Source organism: Sphaeramia orbicularis, chromosome 22, assembly GCF_902148855.1.
Source record: "Sphaeramia orbicularis chromosome 22, fSphaOr1.1, whole genome shotgun sequence".
NCBI lineage: Eukaryota > Metazoa > Chordata > Actinopteri > Kurtiformes > Apogonidae > Sphaeramia > Sphaeramia orbicularis.
Window position 1 is genome coordinate 9,960,343 of NC_043978.1, and position 17,376 is coordinate 9,977,718.

Here is a 17,376-nt window from a genome sequence, read left to right on the forward strand (position 1 = left end):
CAGATGTGGCGGAGATTCATTTTTGTTTTTCTTTTTTTGTTTATCATGCTCTTTTATTTCTATATTCACATGCGTATTTTACTCTGTTGTTTGTATAGTATTGTGACACTGCAGGTCATACATGTAGTTTTTTTAAACTGATGACGGTTATTTCAAGCATCCTAAAAGCAGATTTTACCATCTGAAAGAGGCAAATGTTAGGTTCTTTTTATTGGGAATGCACAAAAATAATGTTCTGACGTTGGATGATTCAGGAACTGCACACTATGCATTCTTTTCGCAACAGAATACGAACATTTAAGCAGGATCTTAAACTGTAATGTCTGTAAAACATGATTTATGTGTTTTTGAACTGGTAAATCCACACGTTAAAACTTTATCCAAATGCTGCACTGTAAGTCTTTCTACTAACTAATCTTTTAAAAAAAGAAACAAAACAAAAAATATCGCCTCGTTAACAGTATTGTGATGTAATGCGATATATCTAATCGTGATCCTAGTATTGTGATTTGTATCATATTGTCAAATTCTTGCCAATACACAGTCCTACAAACAACCGGATGTGATCATTTTTTAAATAATCCTGTCGTTTGGTCATTGAGTGTCGTTTTATCCAGAGTCTTTTGGTGTTTTTGGAGATGTGTGATCCCATTAGCTTTTCCCATTAGCAGCGAGCTAGCAGCTAATGCTAGCATCTGCAATCCAGAGTAGGGAACATATGGAAAAAATTATCAGTTATCTTTTATCATTTGGCCATTTTGTCATAATTCTTTTATTGTCCAGCTGTAAAAATGTGACACCTTTGTACAAAATAAAACATTAATTTAATATTTCATTAACTAAAATGTGTCACATGCCAACACATATGATGACACAAACTCTAGTCCCATATTATTTCTGCATTAATCCTTTATTCAGTTGTGTTTTGGAAATAATGATAAAAAAAATAATGCAAATTAAACTCATTTTTGTTGTTTTAATAGTTGAATAATTTGAGTAAATCCACCAAATATTCAACTGTTCTAAAGAGTAAATCAATTCAACTGGACAACTTTAGTTAGAATATATTAATAGTATTCATAATTAAGGTTTTATCTATTATGACTTTTTTCTAATATAACTGAGTTTTTTTCTTGAAATATTGTGATTTTTTTTGCCAAAATATCACATTCCTTGCTTTTTCAGCTTCTCCTCTTTTATCAAATACCCACTCCTTTCCTTCCCCCTCCTTCTTGAGCAGTACATATTGAATTTATTTTGTTATTACTAGTGTACGTGGCAATTGCTGTTTTGTTTTGATCATCTTTATTTATTAATGTATTTGGTTGAATATTAGTTCCTTATACACAAAAAAATGTTGCTCAAAACAAATAAATGAATGAATGAAATGAATGAATGAAATAAAAATAAAAATAAAAATAAAAATAAAAATAGATGGACCAGATGAAATTTCAGTCCACTTTTCTGAGCAGGTCATCGGTCACAGTCTGAAAACAGAGTCCAGAGAAGGAGGTCCAACTCTTGTTTCCTCTCAGACACTTGAATTAAAACATCCTCAACAGGGAATATGGAGCTTTTATCCACAAACGATAAAAAAACCTCCCTAGCTCTGCAGCTTGTACTTGACTTGGCGTATTTTCTACTCCTTTTCCACCTGTTTTAAAGCCTCTGGACGTGGTGGGACATTAAAAACAGCTCCATCTACCAGTGAAAACCTTAAACCCAGTCTGGCCATCAGCTTTTCCCAGAGGCAGGACTTTGCAGGTTTTGTACTTGTTCTTCGTCTTTGTTAGTCAAAGTCCGTTGTTGAGCCTGAAACAAGCAGGATGTGAATAATTTAGAGAAATTCGAGCGTATGTGGACCATGTGAGGTGGACGTCGTTCATGTGCATGAGGCGTTTGGAGCCGAACACAGAAATAATTCAACGCATTCACACCTCCGTTTTGTTGTTTGGAGGTTTTACGGATCAAAGCTTTAAGTGCAGAGGGAGATTCACACAGATAATGAATGGACTGTTAATGTGCTGCGGCCAGGCAGCTAATGGACGCACAACAACACACAAACACACTACTACACATTCAAAAACGCGCACACACACACACACACACACACACACACACACAGAGGTGGAAGCTGCTAATGGCTGTCACTGTTGACTGATCACAGTGATCAGGCTGCTGCAGCTCTAATTACAACTAAACAATCAGAAAACAACCAGTCAGGTCGAAGAGGAAGAGGAGGAGGAGGAAGAGAAGGAAGAGGAGGAAGAAGAGGAAGAAGAGAGAGGAGGAGGAGGAGGTCGTGTTGCCTGTATTTTCATGTAAACAGTTGGGTACAACTTTGTCATTTGCTACATTTGTAGTTATTGTTTTCAAGTTTTCTATTAATATTTTGTCATATTGGGATTTCATGTTTTAATTTGACTTCAGGTTCAGTTTTTAAAGACATGTCAAATGAAACCCATACAGTCACACAGGTGAGGATGGGCAGATAAAAATGAAACCAAATAAATGGACTGAACTTATATAGCGCATTTTCTACACCTTCATGGTGTAGCACCAAAGCCTCACATTAACACACACCAGTAGGCAGCTGCAATTTAGGGTTCAGTGTCTTGCCCAAGGACACATCAACATGTGGACAGTTGGAACCAGGATTTGAACTGCTGACCCTTTGGTCATTGAATAACCCGCTCTACCAACTGAGCCACAGCCGCCCCAAATAAAGCAAAGGAAACAGTTTTATAATGAGAATATGAACAGTAAAGGCTGAAAAAGGTCCTTTAATAAGTTTAACTATATTATATGTCTGTTTAAGTCAATTTTAGATCATATGTTAAATCTGAATCTCATGTTTTGGTGCAAACGAATTAAATTTATACTGTGTTTAGAGAAAACTTAGGCTTAATCCAACATTTCTTCCTGTTGTTTAGTACAGGTTGTAAAGTCTAGGGTCACACATATTTTGTATCAACTGTAAAGTTTGTTCAGAAAAGTTCTAATTTCACCTCTGAAGAAGAAACCGTCTGTTTAAATTTTCATTTTTTTGCTCAGTCCATCTAAAAAGAACAGCTGAATTAAATTAAATTTGACGTGTGGTAAAAAGTACAGATTAAATGTAATATTTCTTCACATTAAGATAAAGTTGAACGATGCTTGAACCAGAAAAAACAAAAGAAAACAGAAGAAGAACAGATTCCATCAGTGCTCAGTCACCATAAACATCAGCCAATGAGAACAGAGAAACATCAGCACTGTTATCAGCAGCCAATCACAGGCCGACAAGTGCAAAGGATGCTGGGTAAGTGTGCGACAGATTGAGGGCTGGAGCTCAGAGGAAATGGAAAAACAAACTAAAACAGATGAGCAGAAATAAAAACCAGCGTTTTACCTGGAGGCCGTCAGAGGAGCACGGCGCCGCCCGATTGGCCGTGGGGATCCCTGACACAGCGATGGCCTCGTGTGATTGGCCGGTGTAGAAGAGGCGGGCCTGGATGCAGCGCAGGGCGCGGAGCATCCAGCCGTGTTGGCGCCGAATCTGGCGCTGGAGCTGATCCCATTGGCCGGAAACCATCTGGAGGATATCCTTCAGAGCTGCAGGGAAAGAAGAGGATGAAGAGGAGGAAGATAAACTCTATCAGGTAATAAATGAAGAAAACTGGGAGGACAAGCACTGAACCGGTTTAAACACAGTCTATGAATTAAAACATCTACAAATGACAAAAATACACCTTCGAGATACTGAAGGAAAAAACATGAACGCAAAAAAATAAACTGTGAATGTCATCGATCTGGTAGTTATTGATGATTATTGACATAATAATAATAATAATAATAATAATAATAATAATAATAATAATAATAGTTATTATTATTATTATTATTATTATTATTATTATTATTATTATTATTATTATTATTATTGGTTTTAAATGTAAAAGATAAGATGAAAATTAACTAAAAATTAAAAAATAAACAGACGCTCAATTGTGAATCTAAAAATCAAAGATCAGGGTCAAACATCACAACCCTGGATCACCACCTCCTCCTCCTTCCTCCTCCTCCTTCCTCCTCCTCCTTCCTCCTCCTCCTTCCTCCTCCTCCTTCCTCCTCCTCCTGTACATTTCTTGTCCTCAGATTCTTTGTCTTTATCTCTGGGTCTCTACATTCATATGAGTTCTCCTACAGTATTCCTCCTCCTCCCTCTCCTTCCTCCTCTTCCTCCTCCTTGTACCTCCTCATATTGTACATTTCTTGTCCTCAGGCTCTTTGTCTTTATCTCGGGGTCTCTACATTCATATGAGTTCTCCTGTTCTTCCTCCAGCTCTTCCCTCTCCTTCCTCCTCTCCCTCCTCCTCCTCCTCCTCCTCGTACCTCCTCATATTGTACATTTCTTGTCCTCAGGCTCTTTGTCTTTATCTCGGGGTCTCTACATTCATATGAGTTCTCCTGTTCTTCCTCCAGCTCTTCCCTCTCCTTCCTCCTCTCCCTCCTCCTCCTCCTCCTCCTCGTACCTCCTCATATTGTACATTTCTTGTCCTCAGGCTCTTTGTCTTTATCTCTGGGTCTCTACATTCATATGAGTTCTCCTCTTCTCTCTCTGAAGGTCACTGAGTTAATCCAAATATTAATAATGAATGGAGGCGTTGTGGGCGTCGGTTATGGCCACCTGGACTCACCTGATTGGTGGGAGGTGATGATGGACAGCAGCGCTCTGCCTTCCTCTGTGATACTGTCCTTCAACGCTGTACGACTGTCCACGTTCAGCTTAAAACTCTGCAAAAGAAAAAAAAAAAAAACAGATTTACAGTTCCAGTGGACTGGTTCTGCTATAGAAGTCTGGAACACATGCTTTGTGTGTTTGTCTATAATGTTAAATGTATATGTGTAAAACATAACAGAAATATATTGGAGCTAAACCTCCATTGTAGTTGTTCTAGATCAGTGGTCCCCAACCCCTGGTTCCCAGACCGGTACCAGTCCGTGGATCATTTGGTACCGGGCCGCAAAGAAAAAAAAAAATTGTGGTTAATATTAAAGCAATTTTTTCCATTAGTCTTGCAGAGATTTTATTTTGAAAAGTGACCATTTCTGCCCTCGCCTCACAACCGCTCTTGACTCTGGTGCTCCATTTCATGAATCAGTAGTAACACAAGCTAAAGAAATGAGCCCAAAACAAAATTCACTGGAGAACTTTTTCAGGAAGAAACGAGGAAACGCTGAGGCTGCAGAAGGGTCTCAGACTGCCTGCAAACAGAAAGCTGCATTTAGAAGGAACTATCAGGATTCCTGCCTCAGTTCCAGGTTCATCACAACAGGTGACACACAAGCGCCTCCAAACTGCTCCAGCACATCCATCCATGTTTGAGACAACTTCAAACCTCTGTGCATTCTGGATTCAAGCCAAAGCAGAATATGCAGATATCGCCACAAAAACCCTGAAAGTCCTTCTTCTGTTTCCAACCTCATATCTTTGTGTGGCTCAGTTTTCTGCGATGATGAATTACCAAGTAGTAGACTGGATCTACGGAACACACCTGGACTGTGTGTATTCCATCAGCCCCAGATGGGACCATCTAGTTACAGGGAAACAAGTCCAGGGTTCCAACTGATTCTGCATTAGGGTGAGTTGATATTCTACTGTAGAATCCTTGGAATTGCCTGATCTACAGTGTAAGTGTTTCAGATCACATGCTCTGAACTGACAAAGGTTTTTGTTATTGGAACCGCTGCAGCTCTACCCGGTTCACAGAAAATATTCATGCATGAAACCGGTCAGTAGTACAAAAAAGGTTGGGGACCACTGTTCTAGATCCTTGTGTGTCCATGTTCTTCTTGTTCTTTTTGGTTCTTTGGTGTTGTTTGGATCCTGTTGATAGTCTGTGTTCACTTTGTGTCTAGTTGTAGACAGAGCCCCTCATTTCACTGACGAAAACATCCATCATCTGATTCAAATACACACACTGCATCTGTGTATGAACTGGAGAGATCTGACTATAGATTTACATATATATACAAATGTACACACATTTAGAGAAGATTTACAGATAACATCAACTATCAATCAACTATACAAACCACAAAACTACGGAGAAAAACAACGTAAAAAAACTGGACAAAAACACAACAAAACACACTAGTAGAACACTCCAAAACAGCACTATCACTATTATATAGAATTATTTACAAGAATTCACCGCTAAAACCTCAATAAGATGCTAATAAAAGTAATAAAAATCCTCCATCTCTCTCTCACTGATTGCACTCTGCTGCTCTAAGCCCCGCCCACTCCCCCCCCCCCCCAGCCAACGCAGACCTCTACCCTCATGTGTTCTAGACCTATATCTCAGCTGAAAGATGATGGAATTTTCTCAGTCGCACCAAAGGTTCAGGAGTTACAGTCATTTGAATAACGGTGGAATATAAATGTAGCACCAGGGACACAACCGTCTTAAAGGGGTTAAAAAAATCATTATTCTAAACTATTATTAAACTGTAAACTCTGGACAGTATCTGCAGCGTTTATGCATCTGTTAAAGACTGAAGGGATGGTTTGATTTGAGGTAAAACTGAGGTTGAATGGAGTTCAAACAGCTGATATTTGTAGAATAAAGTCCAACAGCTGGACATAAATGGTGGTTTTATCACAGATGGACGGCGGCTGTGGACAGAACCATGGGAGGTCCTGTGGGTTTGACCATAACCCGGTGTTTTTGGGTGCCGTCCTGGTCCAGATCTGCGTTCGTGGCATCCATCGGCGGTGAGGGATGGACGGACGACAGCATCAGTCAAACACACGACAAGGTCCGACCTCCGATCCGACCATATTTATGGAGCAGGAGGAGACGGATGAGGACGGGTTAACCCCCCCACACATACACACCCCCACCACCACCACCACAACCATCATCTATTATATCAGAGGACATTTATACCCATGACATGACAACAAAAAATAACCCAACACCTGAACACCTGCACAGATTCATCCACATGTGGAAGAGTTAAAGAGGTTTTAATGTTGGAACCATGAGTTCACATACAGATTTGGGTTACATTTAACATTTATGAAAGGATTTATCTGCATGTATTATATTACCCTCCTCTGAATTTAACATTTTTCAGTGTAAATCCTGTATTTTTCTAAATTTAATTCACTGATCATGTAGATGTTCCTTAAAGCTCAGAGTAAATTCAAAGGTTATTTTGTCAAAACTGAGAAAACTAAAGAAAAAATTTGTTTTTCAGTCAAATCTATCATTAACTGAACGTAAAAACACATACAAATACAATCGTATTTAGTCCATGGCACTTATTTTTATGTTTGTATTATTTGTTTTTGTTAATTTTGTTGCCTATTTTATAATTTTTTTTCTTCAATTTTGTTCAATTTGTGACTTAATTTGTTCTTGTGGCCTTTTTTTCATTTTTTATTCATTTTGCTAATTTATTGATGCATTTTGTTGGCTATTTAATATTTTTCCTTCATTTTCGTTCATTTTTTTGCTTATTTTGTATTATTTTGTAAATTTCCTTATTCGTTTTTTGTTCATTTTATTTATTATTTCACCTGTTTTTAGTCTGATGGATTATTGGTATCAGCTATCAGCTGTCATTTTTCCAGAATCTTCTTCTCTGAAACCATCAGTCAGAATGACTTGATGTTTGTTGTGGAACATCTCTGGGGTAAGGTCTACCAGGTTTGTTCAAAGTATTGCAAAATATTGATTTTTGAATTTCTTTATGATTTTTTAAAATCTTCTAAATCTCCATTGGTTTTTAATGGGACACATTTCAAAGTGCTATAAGTTGAAAACAGTTGAAGACATTGATCTAATTACTATTGATAACAGAAAGGAAGTCATATATGGGCTTTGACCTTGAGTGAGTTTGAAAGGTCAAATGAATGTCAATGAATGTCTTTAAATCTGCTGTTGGACTACAGGAGCCCCTGTCCTATTTTTGTTCATGTAGGTTTTATATATTTTCACATCATTAACTGAACATAAAACACCTGTGTGTCCTTCTGCTGTCATTTAGATCTTTTGGATTCATTGACAGTTAGACTGAGAGTCACACAGGATCAAAATGACTCAGATGAAATGAGATGATGGATGTTTTTGTCAGTGAAATGAGGGGCTCTGTCTACAACTAGACACAAAGTGAACACAGACTATCAACAGGATCCAAATGACACCAAAGAACCAAAAAGAACAAGAAGAACACACAAGGATCTAGAACAACTATAGTGGATCAACACATGGAAAATACAGGAAAGGTTATTTATATAAAGTCAGAAAGTTTCATTATCAAGATTTACAGTTGGTTTTATAATAAATAGGATAAAAAGTCAGATTTTTTTTATTTTTACTACAACACACTGTTTTATGCATTTATTACACATAATAATGCTAATTCATGGACAGATATTGAAAGTTAAGTTTTTCCTATTTATTTTTATGTATTTTTCCAGTTTGTATAATTCATTAATAGTTGCATTTTAGCTGTAAATATTATATAGATATATGTATATTTATATATTATATATAGATATGTAACTCTATAAACAGAGAGCTATTTAAGGCAGAAAGAGATGAAAAAATTCAAATCCATTTTTTTTCTATAACACTGTTTAAGCATTTCTTACATATAATAATGATAATTAAAGGACAGATATTGAAAATTTAATTCTTCCTATTTATTTTTATGTATTTTTCCTTTTTGTATAATTTATTAATAGTTGTACATTAGCTGTAAATATTACATAGATATATGTATATTTATATACAGTATTATATATAGATATGTACATTTATAAACAGAGAGCTATCTAGGGCAGAGCAAGATAAAAAAAAATGTAAAAATTCGAATCTTTTTAAAAATTTTTGCTATAACACAGTTTTCAGCATTTTTTACATATGACAATGATAATTAATGGACAGATATTGAAAGTTAAGCTCTTCCGAAAAAAAAAAAAGAAGAAAAAGTACAAGAATTGGAAAAAAAAAAAGAAAAAGAAGCCATTTTCGGACACTTTTATTGCAAAACATCATGAATAATCCCAGTTCTGTTCTCTTTAAAGGGTGAAACCAAAACCAATGAGGAGCTGAAATGTAAAAACTGATACAAGAATTAAAGGAACACATAGTCTGAGCAGCTTCTACTCTAACAGCTCATTTTTTGTTTGTTTGTTTTTTAAATAAAACCCTCAAACTTCTCAACCGTCCTCTCTAAGAAACAAAGAAGAAGAAAAAGTGCAAGAATTGGCAAAAAAAAAGAGCCATTTTCTGACACTTTTATTGCAAAACATAATAAATAACCCCAGTTCTTTTCTTTTTAGAAGGTTAAACCAAAACCAACGAGAAGCTGAAATGTAAAAACTAAACTAAAATTGAACGAACATATAGTCTGAGCAGCTTTTACTCTGACAGCTCGTCTTGCTTTAAATGAAAACCTCAAACTTCTCAACCGTCCTTTGTAAGAAATGCCTCCTGATACTGTCAGCGCCGTTCTGTACACATTCCATTTCACAGATAAACAGTAAACAATGCGTCTAAAGACCGAACCGTCCGCTGTATCTGCTTCCAACGCACCCAAACACGTCCATATATCAGTATTATCCAAATAAAACATGACTGCGTGCTTTCTGAAATCATTACTGCCCCGCAAACCTCGTAAATTACTCCAAATGTGGCGGCTGATTGAGTCATTTTCCAGAGTCTCCGTCCACTCGTCTCCAGATAAGCTGTTGAAAAAGCTCCCAGCTAATAAACATAAAGTCCATCTATCAGCGCTACAGAAAACACAGCGTGACCGTGGGCCCGTCCGCTACAGGGAATGAATTAGACGGCACAGATTAGCCGGCCTATCGGACACACATCGTATTTCAGCGCCTTTTTCTCCACAAACCATTGGGCTCCGTTTCCTCTGTTTAATATATGGAGAGCATAGAATCGATAAGAGTAGAAGAGCCAGCCATCAATCACAGCGTGATAAGGCATGTAGAGCAGCTCTGCTTTTAGGAACGTCAGACAGCAGGCGGTAATAAGAACGTATTTATGTGTCTGGATGAAGGAAGGTGTGAAGCAAACACACACTGAACGGACGGACACAGAAGGGAACAGATCTAGAAACACTGCATCTAGGACAGGTTTACATTCACTGGAGTTCCAACATAAACACTTTAACCCAGTGTTTTTCAACCTTGGGGTCGGGACCAAGGTTATAAAAGGTTTGGATTATTCATTATAGTTTATTGTTAGTTAGTTTTGACTTTTTTTCTCTAATTCAGTTAGTTTTAATTCATTTTTAGAGCAGGTTTGCTAGTTTTTATTAGTTTTCCTTTTCTTCTAAATGCTTAGTTTTAGTTTCGTCATATATTTTCTCTTCTTCTCCGTCATATTCAAATAAATCCCAGACAGGACTCTGCTGCTTTCTCCCAGCTTCAGTCTCCATGTTTCCAGGTAGAGTGGGGACCAGAAGATGACTGTAAACGACATGTGACAAGAAGTGACGGACCGTAAAGTGTCGTATGGTGCTGCTAGCTAAAATTGCTCAAGTGAAATAAATCAATTTCATATCAATCCAACATTGACAAAGACGAAAACAAAGGGAATTTTATCCATAATTTTTATCTGTTGTAGTTAGTTTTATAAACACACAATACAGTTTCAGTTAGTTATCGTTTTTTCTTTTAATTATAGTTTTTATTTATTTATTTTATTTCAGACGTCAAAAAGGTGCATTATATACATTACATAGCCTAAATGTCATCTAAAATTAACGTTTATTTGCAACATAGTGTAGCAAACTATTACGTGATCAAAAACAAATTATTTTTAGCAAAAAAAAAAAAAGTGTCCATTTTGAATGTCTGGGGTCGCCAGAAATTTATGATGTTAAAATGGGGTCAGGAGTAAAAAAAGGTTGGAACCACTATTTTAACCCTTAGGGGTCTGAGTCTATTTTGACTGTTTTTCAGTACTTTTGATTTTGCCTTTATATACTAAATGCAGAAATGTTTATTATACCCATGTTTGGTAACTTCAAACTCCATCTATCTCATCTGTCTATTTATTTATTTTTTACTTTAACCTACTATATCAACACAAAAGGACAAAAAACACACAAAATATATAAAATCCGACTAGAAAAATGTATATAATTTATTGTATAAATAACACAAAGATGATTAACGAACCTTTTCAAAGACTTTAAAAGTGAATATTGGTTCCAAATATTAGGTATAGAAAATTTAAATCGTAATAAATTTAAACTATAGTCAAATATTTGACATAAAAGCAGTCCTTTACATAGCCCCCCACCCACCCACCCACCCACCCCAATTTCCTCATCCGGTTCAGGTGGGAGTCATCCTCACCTTTACCTGTAATGCTAATGCAGTCTGTGGATTAGAATCTGCAGATTCAGACAGTTTTTTTTTTCCATTTTGAAAAAGGACAAAAAATGACGTAGATATGGTCAGAAATCCCTCCCCCCACACCTCATTTTCATCTTTTATTCACGTTTGTCTGCTCCAGATTCAAACCGTCATAAATCTGGTTGTATTTGCTCTATTAACATCAAATAAAAAGTGGGAGAGTGTTTCAGGTCCGGACATTCAAATGCAGTTCTCCCCAGTGGTCTACATGACCGACTTCCAACACTACGACGTGTTGAAAATGTCGTGTGATTCAGTCAGGGGGCTGTGACCGTGGACCCCTAAGGGTTAAAGCAGGGGTCAAACTGTTCTTTTCAGGTTCCACATTCAGCCCAATCTGACCTCCAGTAGACGAACCATTCAAATAATAACATAAAAACACATAAATAATGACAACTCCAAACTTTTCTATGTGTTTTGCAGTGAAAGACGTAAAATGACAATGATGGACAAGTATGTGTGTATGTACAGGGTGGGGAAGCAAAATTTACAATGAACATTTAGTTGTTTTTTCTCAGCAGGCACTACGTCAATTGTTTTGAAACCAAACATATATTGATGTCATAATCATACCTAACACTATTATCCATACCTTTTCAGAAACTTTGGCCCATATGAGTAATCAGGAAAGCAAACGTCAAAGAGTGTGTGATTTGCTGAATGCACTCGTCACACCAAAGGAGATTTCAAAAATAGTTGGAGTGTCCATAAAGACTGTTTATAATGGAAAGAAGAGAATGACTATGAGCAAAACTATTACGAGAAAGTCTGGAAGATACTATTAAAGAAGAATGGGAGAAGTTGTCACCCGAATATTTGAGGAACACTTGCGCAAGTTTCAGGAAGCGTGTGAAGGCAGTTATTGATAAAGAAGGAGGACACATAGAATAAAAACATTTTCTATTATGTACATTTTCTTGTGGCAAATAAATTCTCATGACTCCTCAATAAACTAATTGGTCATACACTGTCTTTCAATCCCTGCCTCAAAATATTGTAAATTTTGCTTCCCCACCCTGTATATGTAGAGAATAGAATAGAATAGAATAGAATAGAATAGAATAGAATAGAATAGAATAGAATAGAATAGAATAGAATAGAATAGAATAGAATTGGCTTTGTCGTCATTACACCACTTATTGCAGGTGGTCTCTGCCAGAAACAGTGCATTTACATCTAAATAATGACACAGAAGATACAAACATATATTACATAAGAGTGTGCAATTGAAAATATGTGCAAATTACAGATCTACTGTATGAAAGGGTAACATTTTAAAAATACAATAGTAGTATAAATATGTGCAAATGCAACAGTGTGGACAGTGTAAACGTACATGTGTCAGACATGAGACGCATGTTCTGTGGTTGTTTATTGTTTATTCCAGTGAGGTCTGGTGTGTGTTTACAGTACACATGGGCCAGGGGAAGAAGCTGATCATAAGTCTGTCCACAAGTTATAACCTAGTGTTACAGATATAACATGACATGTGAAGTCATTTTCCCAATTAAGACTGAAGAAGAGTTTATAAATGATGAGGTAAATATGAGTCATGAAACCAAAACGCATATGAACACACAGGTCTGTGTTGGTGTTAGCCCAGTGGGAATCAACATCTATGAGGCCGTTCCAGTGCAAATTCAGGAGGTTCATGTCACAATTAAACATGAAAACTCACTGTACAGGGTGGGGAAGCAAAATTTACAATGAACATTTAGTTGTTTTTTCTCAGCAGGCACTACGTCAATTGTTTTGAAACCAAACATATATTGATGTCATAATCATACCTAACACTATTATCCATACCTTTTCAGAAACTTTGGCCCATATGAGTAATCAGGAAAGCAAACGTCAAAGAGTGTGTGATTTGCTGAATGCACTCGTCACACCAAAGGAGATTTCAAAAATAGTTGGAGTGTCCATAAAGACTGTTTATAATGGAAAGAAGAGAATGACTATGAGCAAAACTATTACGAGAAAGTCTGGAAGATACTATTAAAGAAGAATGGGAGAAGTTGTCACCCGAATATTTGAGGAACACTTGCGCAAGTTTCAGGAAGTGTGTGAAGGCAGTTATTGATAAAGAAGGAGGACACATAGAATAAAAACATTTTCTATTATGTACATTTTCTTGTGGCAAATAAATTCTCATGACTCCTCAATAAACTAATTGGTCATACACTGTCTTTCAATCCCTGCCTCAAAATATTGTAAATTTTGCTTCCCCACCCTGTATATGTATATGTATATGTATATATGTGTGTATGAATATGTATTTGCATATGTGTTACTCTATTATGTGTTTATGTAAAACATATATTTGTTCATAATAACATAAAGGCAGAAACCAAATTATTTAATAATCAGTCATATTATAGTTTATAGTATAGATATGTTTAAATTAGGAAGGTTATTACTGTTATTAATTATATTAGGAGAAGGGGTGGAGTTTATACGTTATACTTCTTCTCACTCCTTTTCAAATATGTATTATACGTCTTATGTTTAAGTGTTTTGTTTATTTATTTTCTTCTGTTTTGACATTCATATTCAAAATAAAAACGTCAATCAATCAGTCAATCAAAAAAAATATTTACATCTACAACCTGACATTTCCTGAACCTGTAAGTCATTCAAACAATATTATGTCACTGGAAATACAGAATAAACTATAAATACTGTCAACTGCAAACTTTTCTGTTTTAGTTTGAAAAAAGTTCAATTACATTTACATATCTGCAAACTATCCTTTAAAAAATGTTAATTGTCTGTAAATTTAATATTTTAACTCCTTTAACATGTTTTTGTCCCATTAAGTCTTGTTATATGTAATGTTTTTCATGATTTACTTATTTCATTTTTGTCTTTTATGGTCGACTCTCCTCTACGTTCCACATGGGTTTTTTTGTTTTGTATTTATAAGTTCTTCCGGAGACACTTTTTTTCTGTTTTAACTAGATAAATTAATTCACATATCATTTTATTTCTTCTATATTTTACCGTCGACCCAATAAAAACCAAACACAGATCTGTACAGTACATTAGAATAAATGTTGATTCAGTATTAATGATTTCAACCTGTAAAGTCACTCTTAATTAAAGTTACTTGTGATGAATATGCTCTGCCTCTCAGCCTGACGCTTTATTATTACTCTATTATATATGTGGGACGGTGAACGCACCGCTGGACTCTGTGGACCAACAGATGAGCAGCTTCAAAGCCCGGGCTGGTCACATGACCTGTTAGCATTAGCATATTAGCCTGGAGCGCCGGGTGGGACGGCCTCAGAAGCCTAGCTCCTAGCCTATCATATAGCCTTTAGCATTAGCATATCCGCGCTGACAGGGAGATGACATTGGGCTCTGACATTGACGACAAAGAAACACTGGCACAGGATGAAGATGAAGATGAAGATGAGGAGGATGACGAGGCCTGATCTGATCAAAGACTCTTTGTAATAACTATGATCCAATTGTCTTCATTCAGGAACTCCACCTGCAGCTCAGACCTGTTCCCAGAGGTCTGGGGGGGTGGGGGGGGTGGTCCTGCACACGCTCTGTAGGAAAAGGATTCATCCTCCTCCTCCTCCTCCTCCTTCCCCTTCTTCATTTTTCTCCCTCTTCTTCCTCTTCATCCTCCTCCTTTTCCACTTCCTCCAGCTCTTCCTCATCCTCCTCTTCTTTCTCCTCTTCTTCCTTTTCCTCTTCTTCCTCCTCCTCCAGCTCTTCCTCCTCTTCTTCCTCCTCCTCTTCCTCATCTCCTTCTATTTTAATAAACTTCTCTCAGTTTGTGTCATTCAGTTTTTTTCATCTGCCAAAGTTTGATTCTTTATTCGTTTTCTTGTTTCTTTAACTTTCTCCTGTTAAAAAATTTCATTTACTCTAAATGCATCTTTTACTCTTAAAGTAAATTCTGACTAAAGGTCTGTGTCTGATCTAATGCTCCTTCAATAAAGGTCTGATATCGTATCCATCTCAGATCAACACCTATTAAACAGTCCCATCAGTGGATGGTTTTGGTTTTTTCCACCGTTAACACAACAAATACAGGGTTCTGGATGTTATGAAATGAGGATTTTTTTTCTCACTTTTCAAATATTTTGCTCATTTTTTCTTCACTTTAGAAGGATTTGTTTACTTTTATGCCAAATTTCAACATATTTTGATAAATTTTTTCCTTATTACCTCCACCAAGGAGGTTCTGTTTTTGCCGGTGTTGGTCTGTCTGTCTGTCTGTCTGTCCGTGTGCAAGATAACTCAAAAAGTTATGGACGGATTTGGATGAAAATTTCAGGAAATGTAGATATTGGCACAAGGAACAAATGATTAAATTTTGGTGGTGATCGGGGGGGGGGGGGGCACAGGGGGGCACAGGGGGGCCCACTGATCTGCCTTGGTGGAGGTCTGCGCTCTCCGTGTGCTTTTCTAGTTTTTCAAGTATTTTGCTCATTTTATTCACATTTTATAAGTGTTTCTACAGTTTATCCTATGGACAACTGAGATAAAACTGTATTTCCATTAGTGGATCAGCAGGTATTAAACAGTTTAGATCAGTAGATGGTTTAGGTTTTTGAGCGTTAACTGTATAAATACAGGGTTCTGGATGTTACGAAATGATGGATTTTCCAAATTTTTCAAGCATTTTGCTCATTTTCTCCTGACTTTAGAAGGATTTGTTTACTTTTATGCCATATATCAACATTTTTTGGTTAATTTTTTCCTTATTTTTCAAGGTTTTTGCTCATTTTATGCATTTTTGTACATTTTATCCTATGAGTAACTGAGATAAAACTGTATTTCCATTAGCGGATCAACAGGTAATAAACAGTTACATCAGTGGATAGTTTTGGTTTTTGAGCATTAACAGAATATATACAGGGTTCTGGATGTTATAAAATGATGTATGAAGTATTTTGCTCATTATCTCCTCACTGTAGAAGGATTTGTTCACTTTTATGCCATATATCAACATTTTTTGGTTAATTTTTCCCTTATTTTTCAAGTATTTTGCTCACTTTATTCACATTTTATGAGTTTTTGTTCAGTTTATCCTTTAAATAACTGGGACAAAACTGTGTTTTACGCTAGTTATTTCCATGTATTATTAATATTAGTGGATCAACAGGTATTAAACAGTTTAGATCAGTAGATGGTTTAGGTTAAAGGTGGACGTTTGGGTCTTTAAGGGTTAAAACATCCTGCTCATACAGGCTCACTGTGTTGTCAGTGGTGAGGATGCTAATGCTGGTGTGGGATCGTGGGTGTTTGCGGTGGTCGTCCTCAGATGTGCGTCTGCAGTTGCCATCGTCGCTGTGTTGCTGTTGCTAATGGGATTCAAAGGCCTGGATCGGCCATCGCAGCCAATCAATAGGCCTTTCATTGGCCGCCATCTCTCAGTGGCGTACAAAGAGCAGCAGTGTGTGTTTGTGTGCGCGTCCTCTCGCCTCACTGATCTCCCTGGGTTCCGGAAAGACCTGCGCTCATTCGCTCTACGACACCCCCACCCCCCCTACAACGCACACCGACACACAAACAAACACATACAGACACACAAACACGCCAGCTGGACCAAATATTCAACTGGGAGAGCGGCTTGACTCCGCCCACTGCTGCCCTGGAGCTGTTTGTGTGGTTATGTGTGGAGTGGAGGGGTGGGGGAGTGGGGGGGACGACACAACGCCAAAAAACAGAGAGAGCAACAAGAAAACACCCAAAAGATGACAGAAAACAGCATGAATTTACACAACGTACATGTTTATATGTTGTCTGCGCGGCATCATACGATGGGCTTTGCATTCAGATTAAGAACAAGATGAAGAAAATAGAGAAAAACAACTGCAGAGCTTTATTTTCTGCTGCATCTATTTGGTCTGTTTAACCCTGTAAGGTCTAAAATTAGAACAGGAGATTTGTTTTTTATGTAGTTTTTGCAATAA

General features: G+C 36.9%; 1 protein-coding gene across 1 annotated transcript in view; it reads right to left on the reverse strand.

The window, feature by feature from the left end:
• Positions 1–17,376, reverse strand: part of akap6 (A kinase (PRKA) anchor protein 6) — a 371,391-nt gene that overhangs the window by 254,780 nt on the left and 99,235 nt on the right. The window contains 2 exon segments of the mRNA XM_030127062.1: positions 3,392–3,594; positions 4,680–4,776. Of these exon segments, the coding sequence (XP_029982922.1) occupies positions 3,392–3,594; positions 4,680–4,776 (300 nt within the window).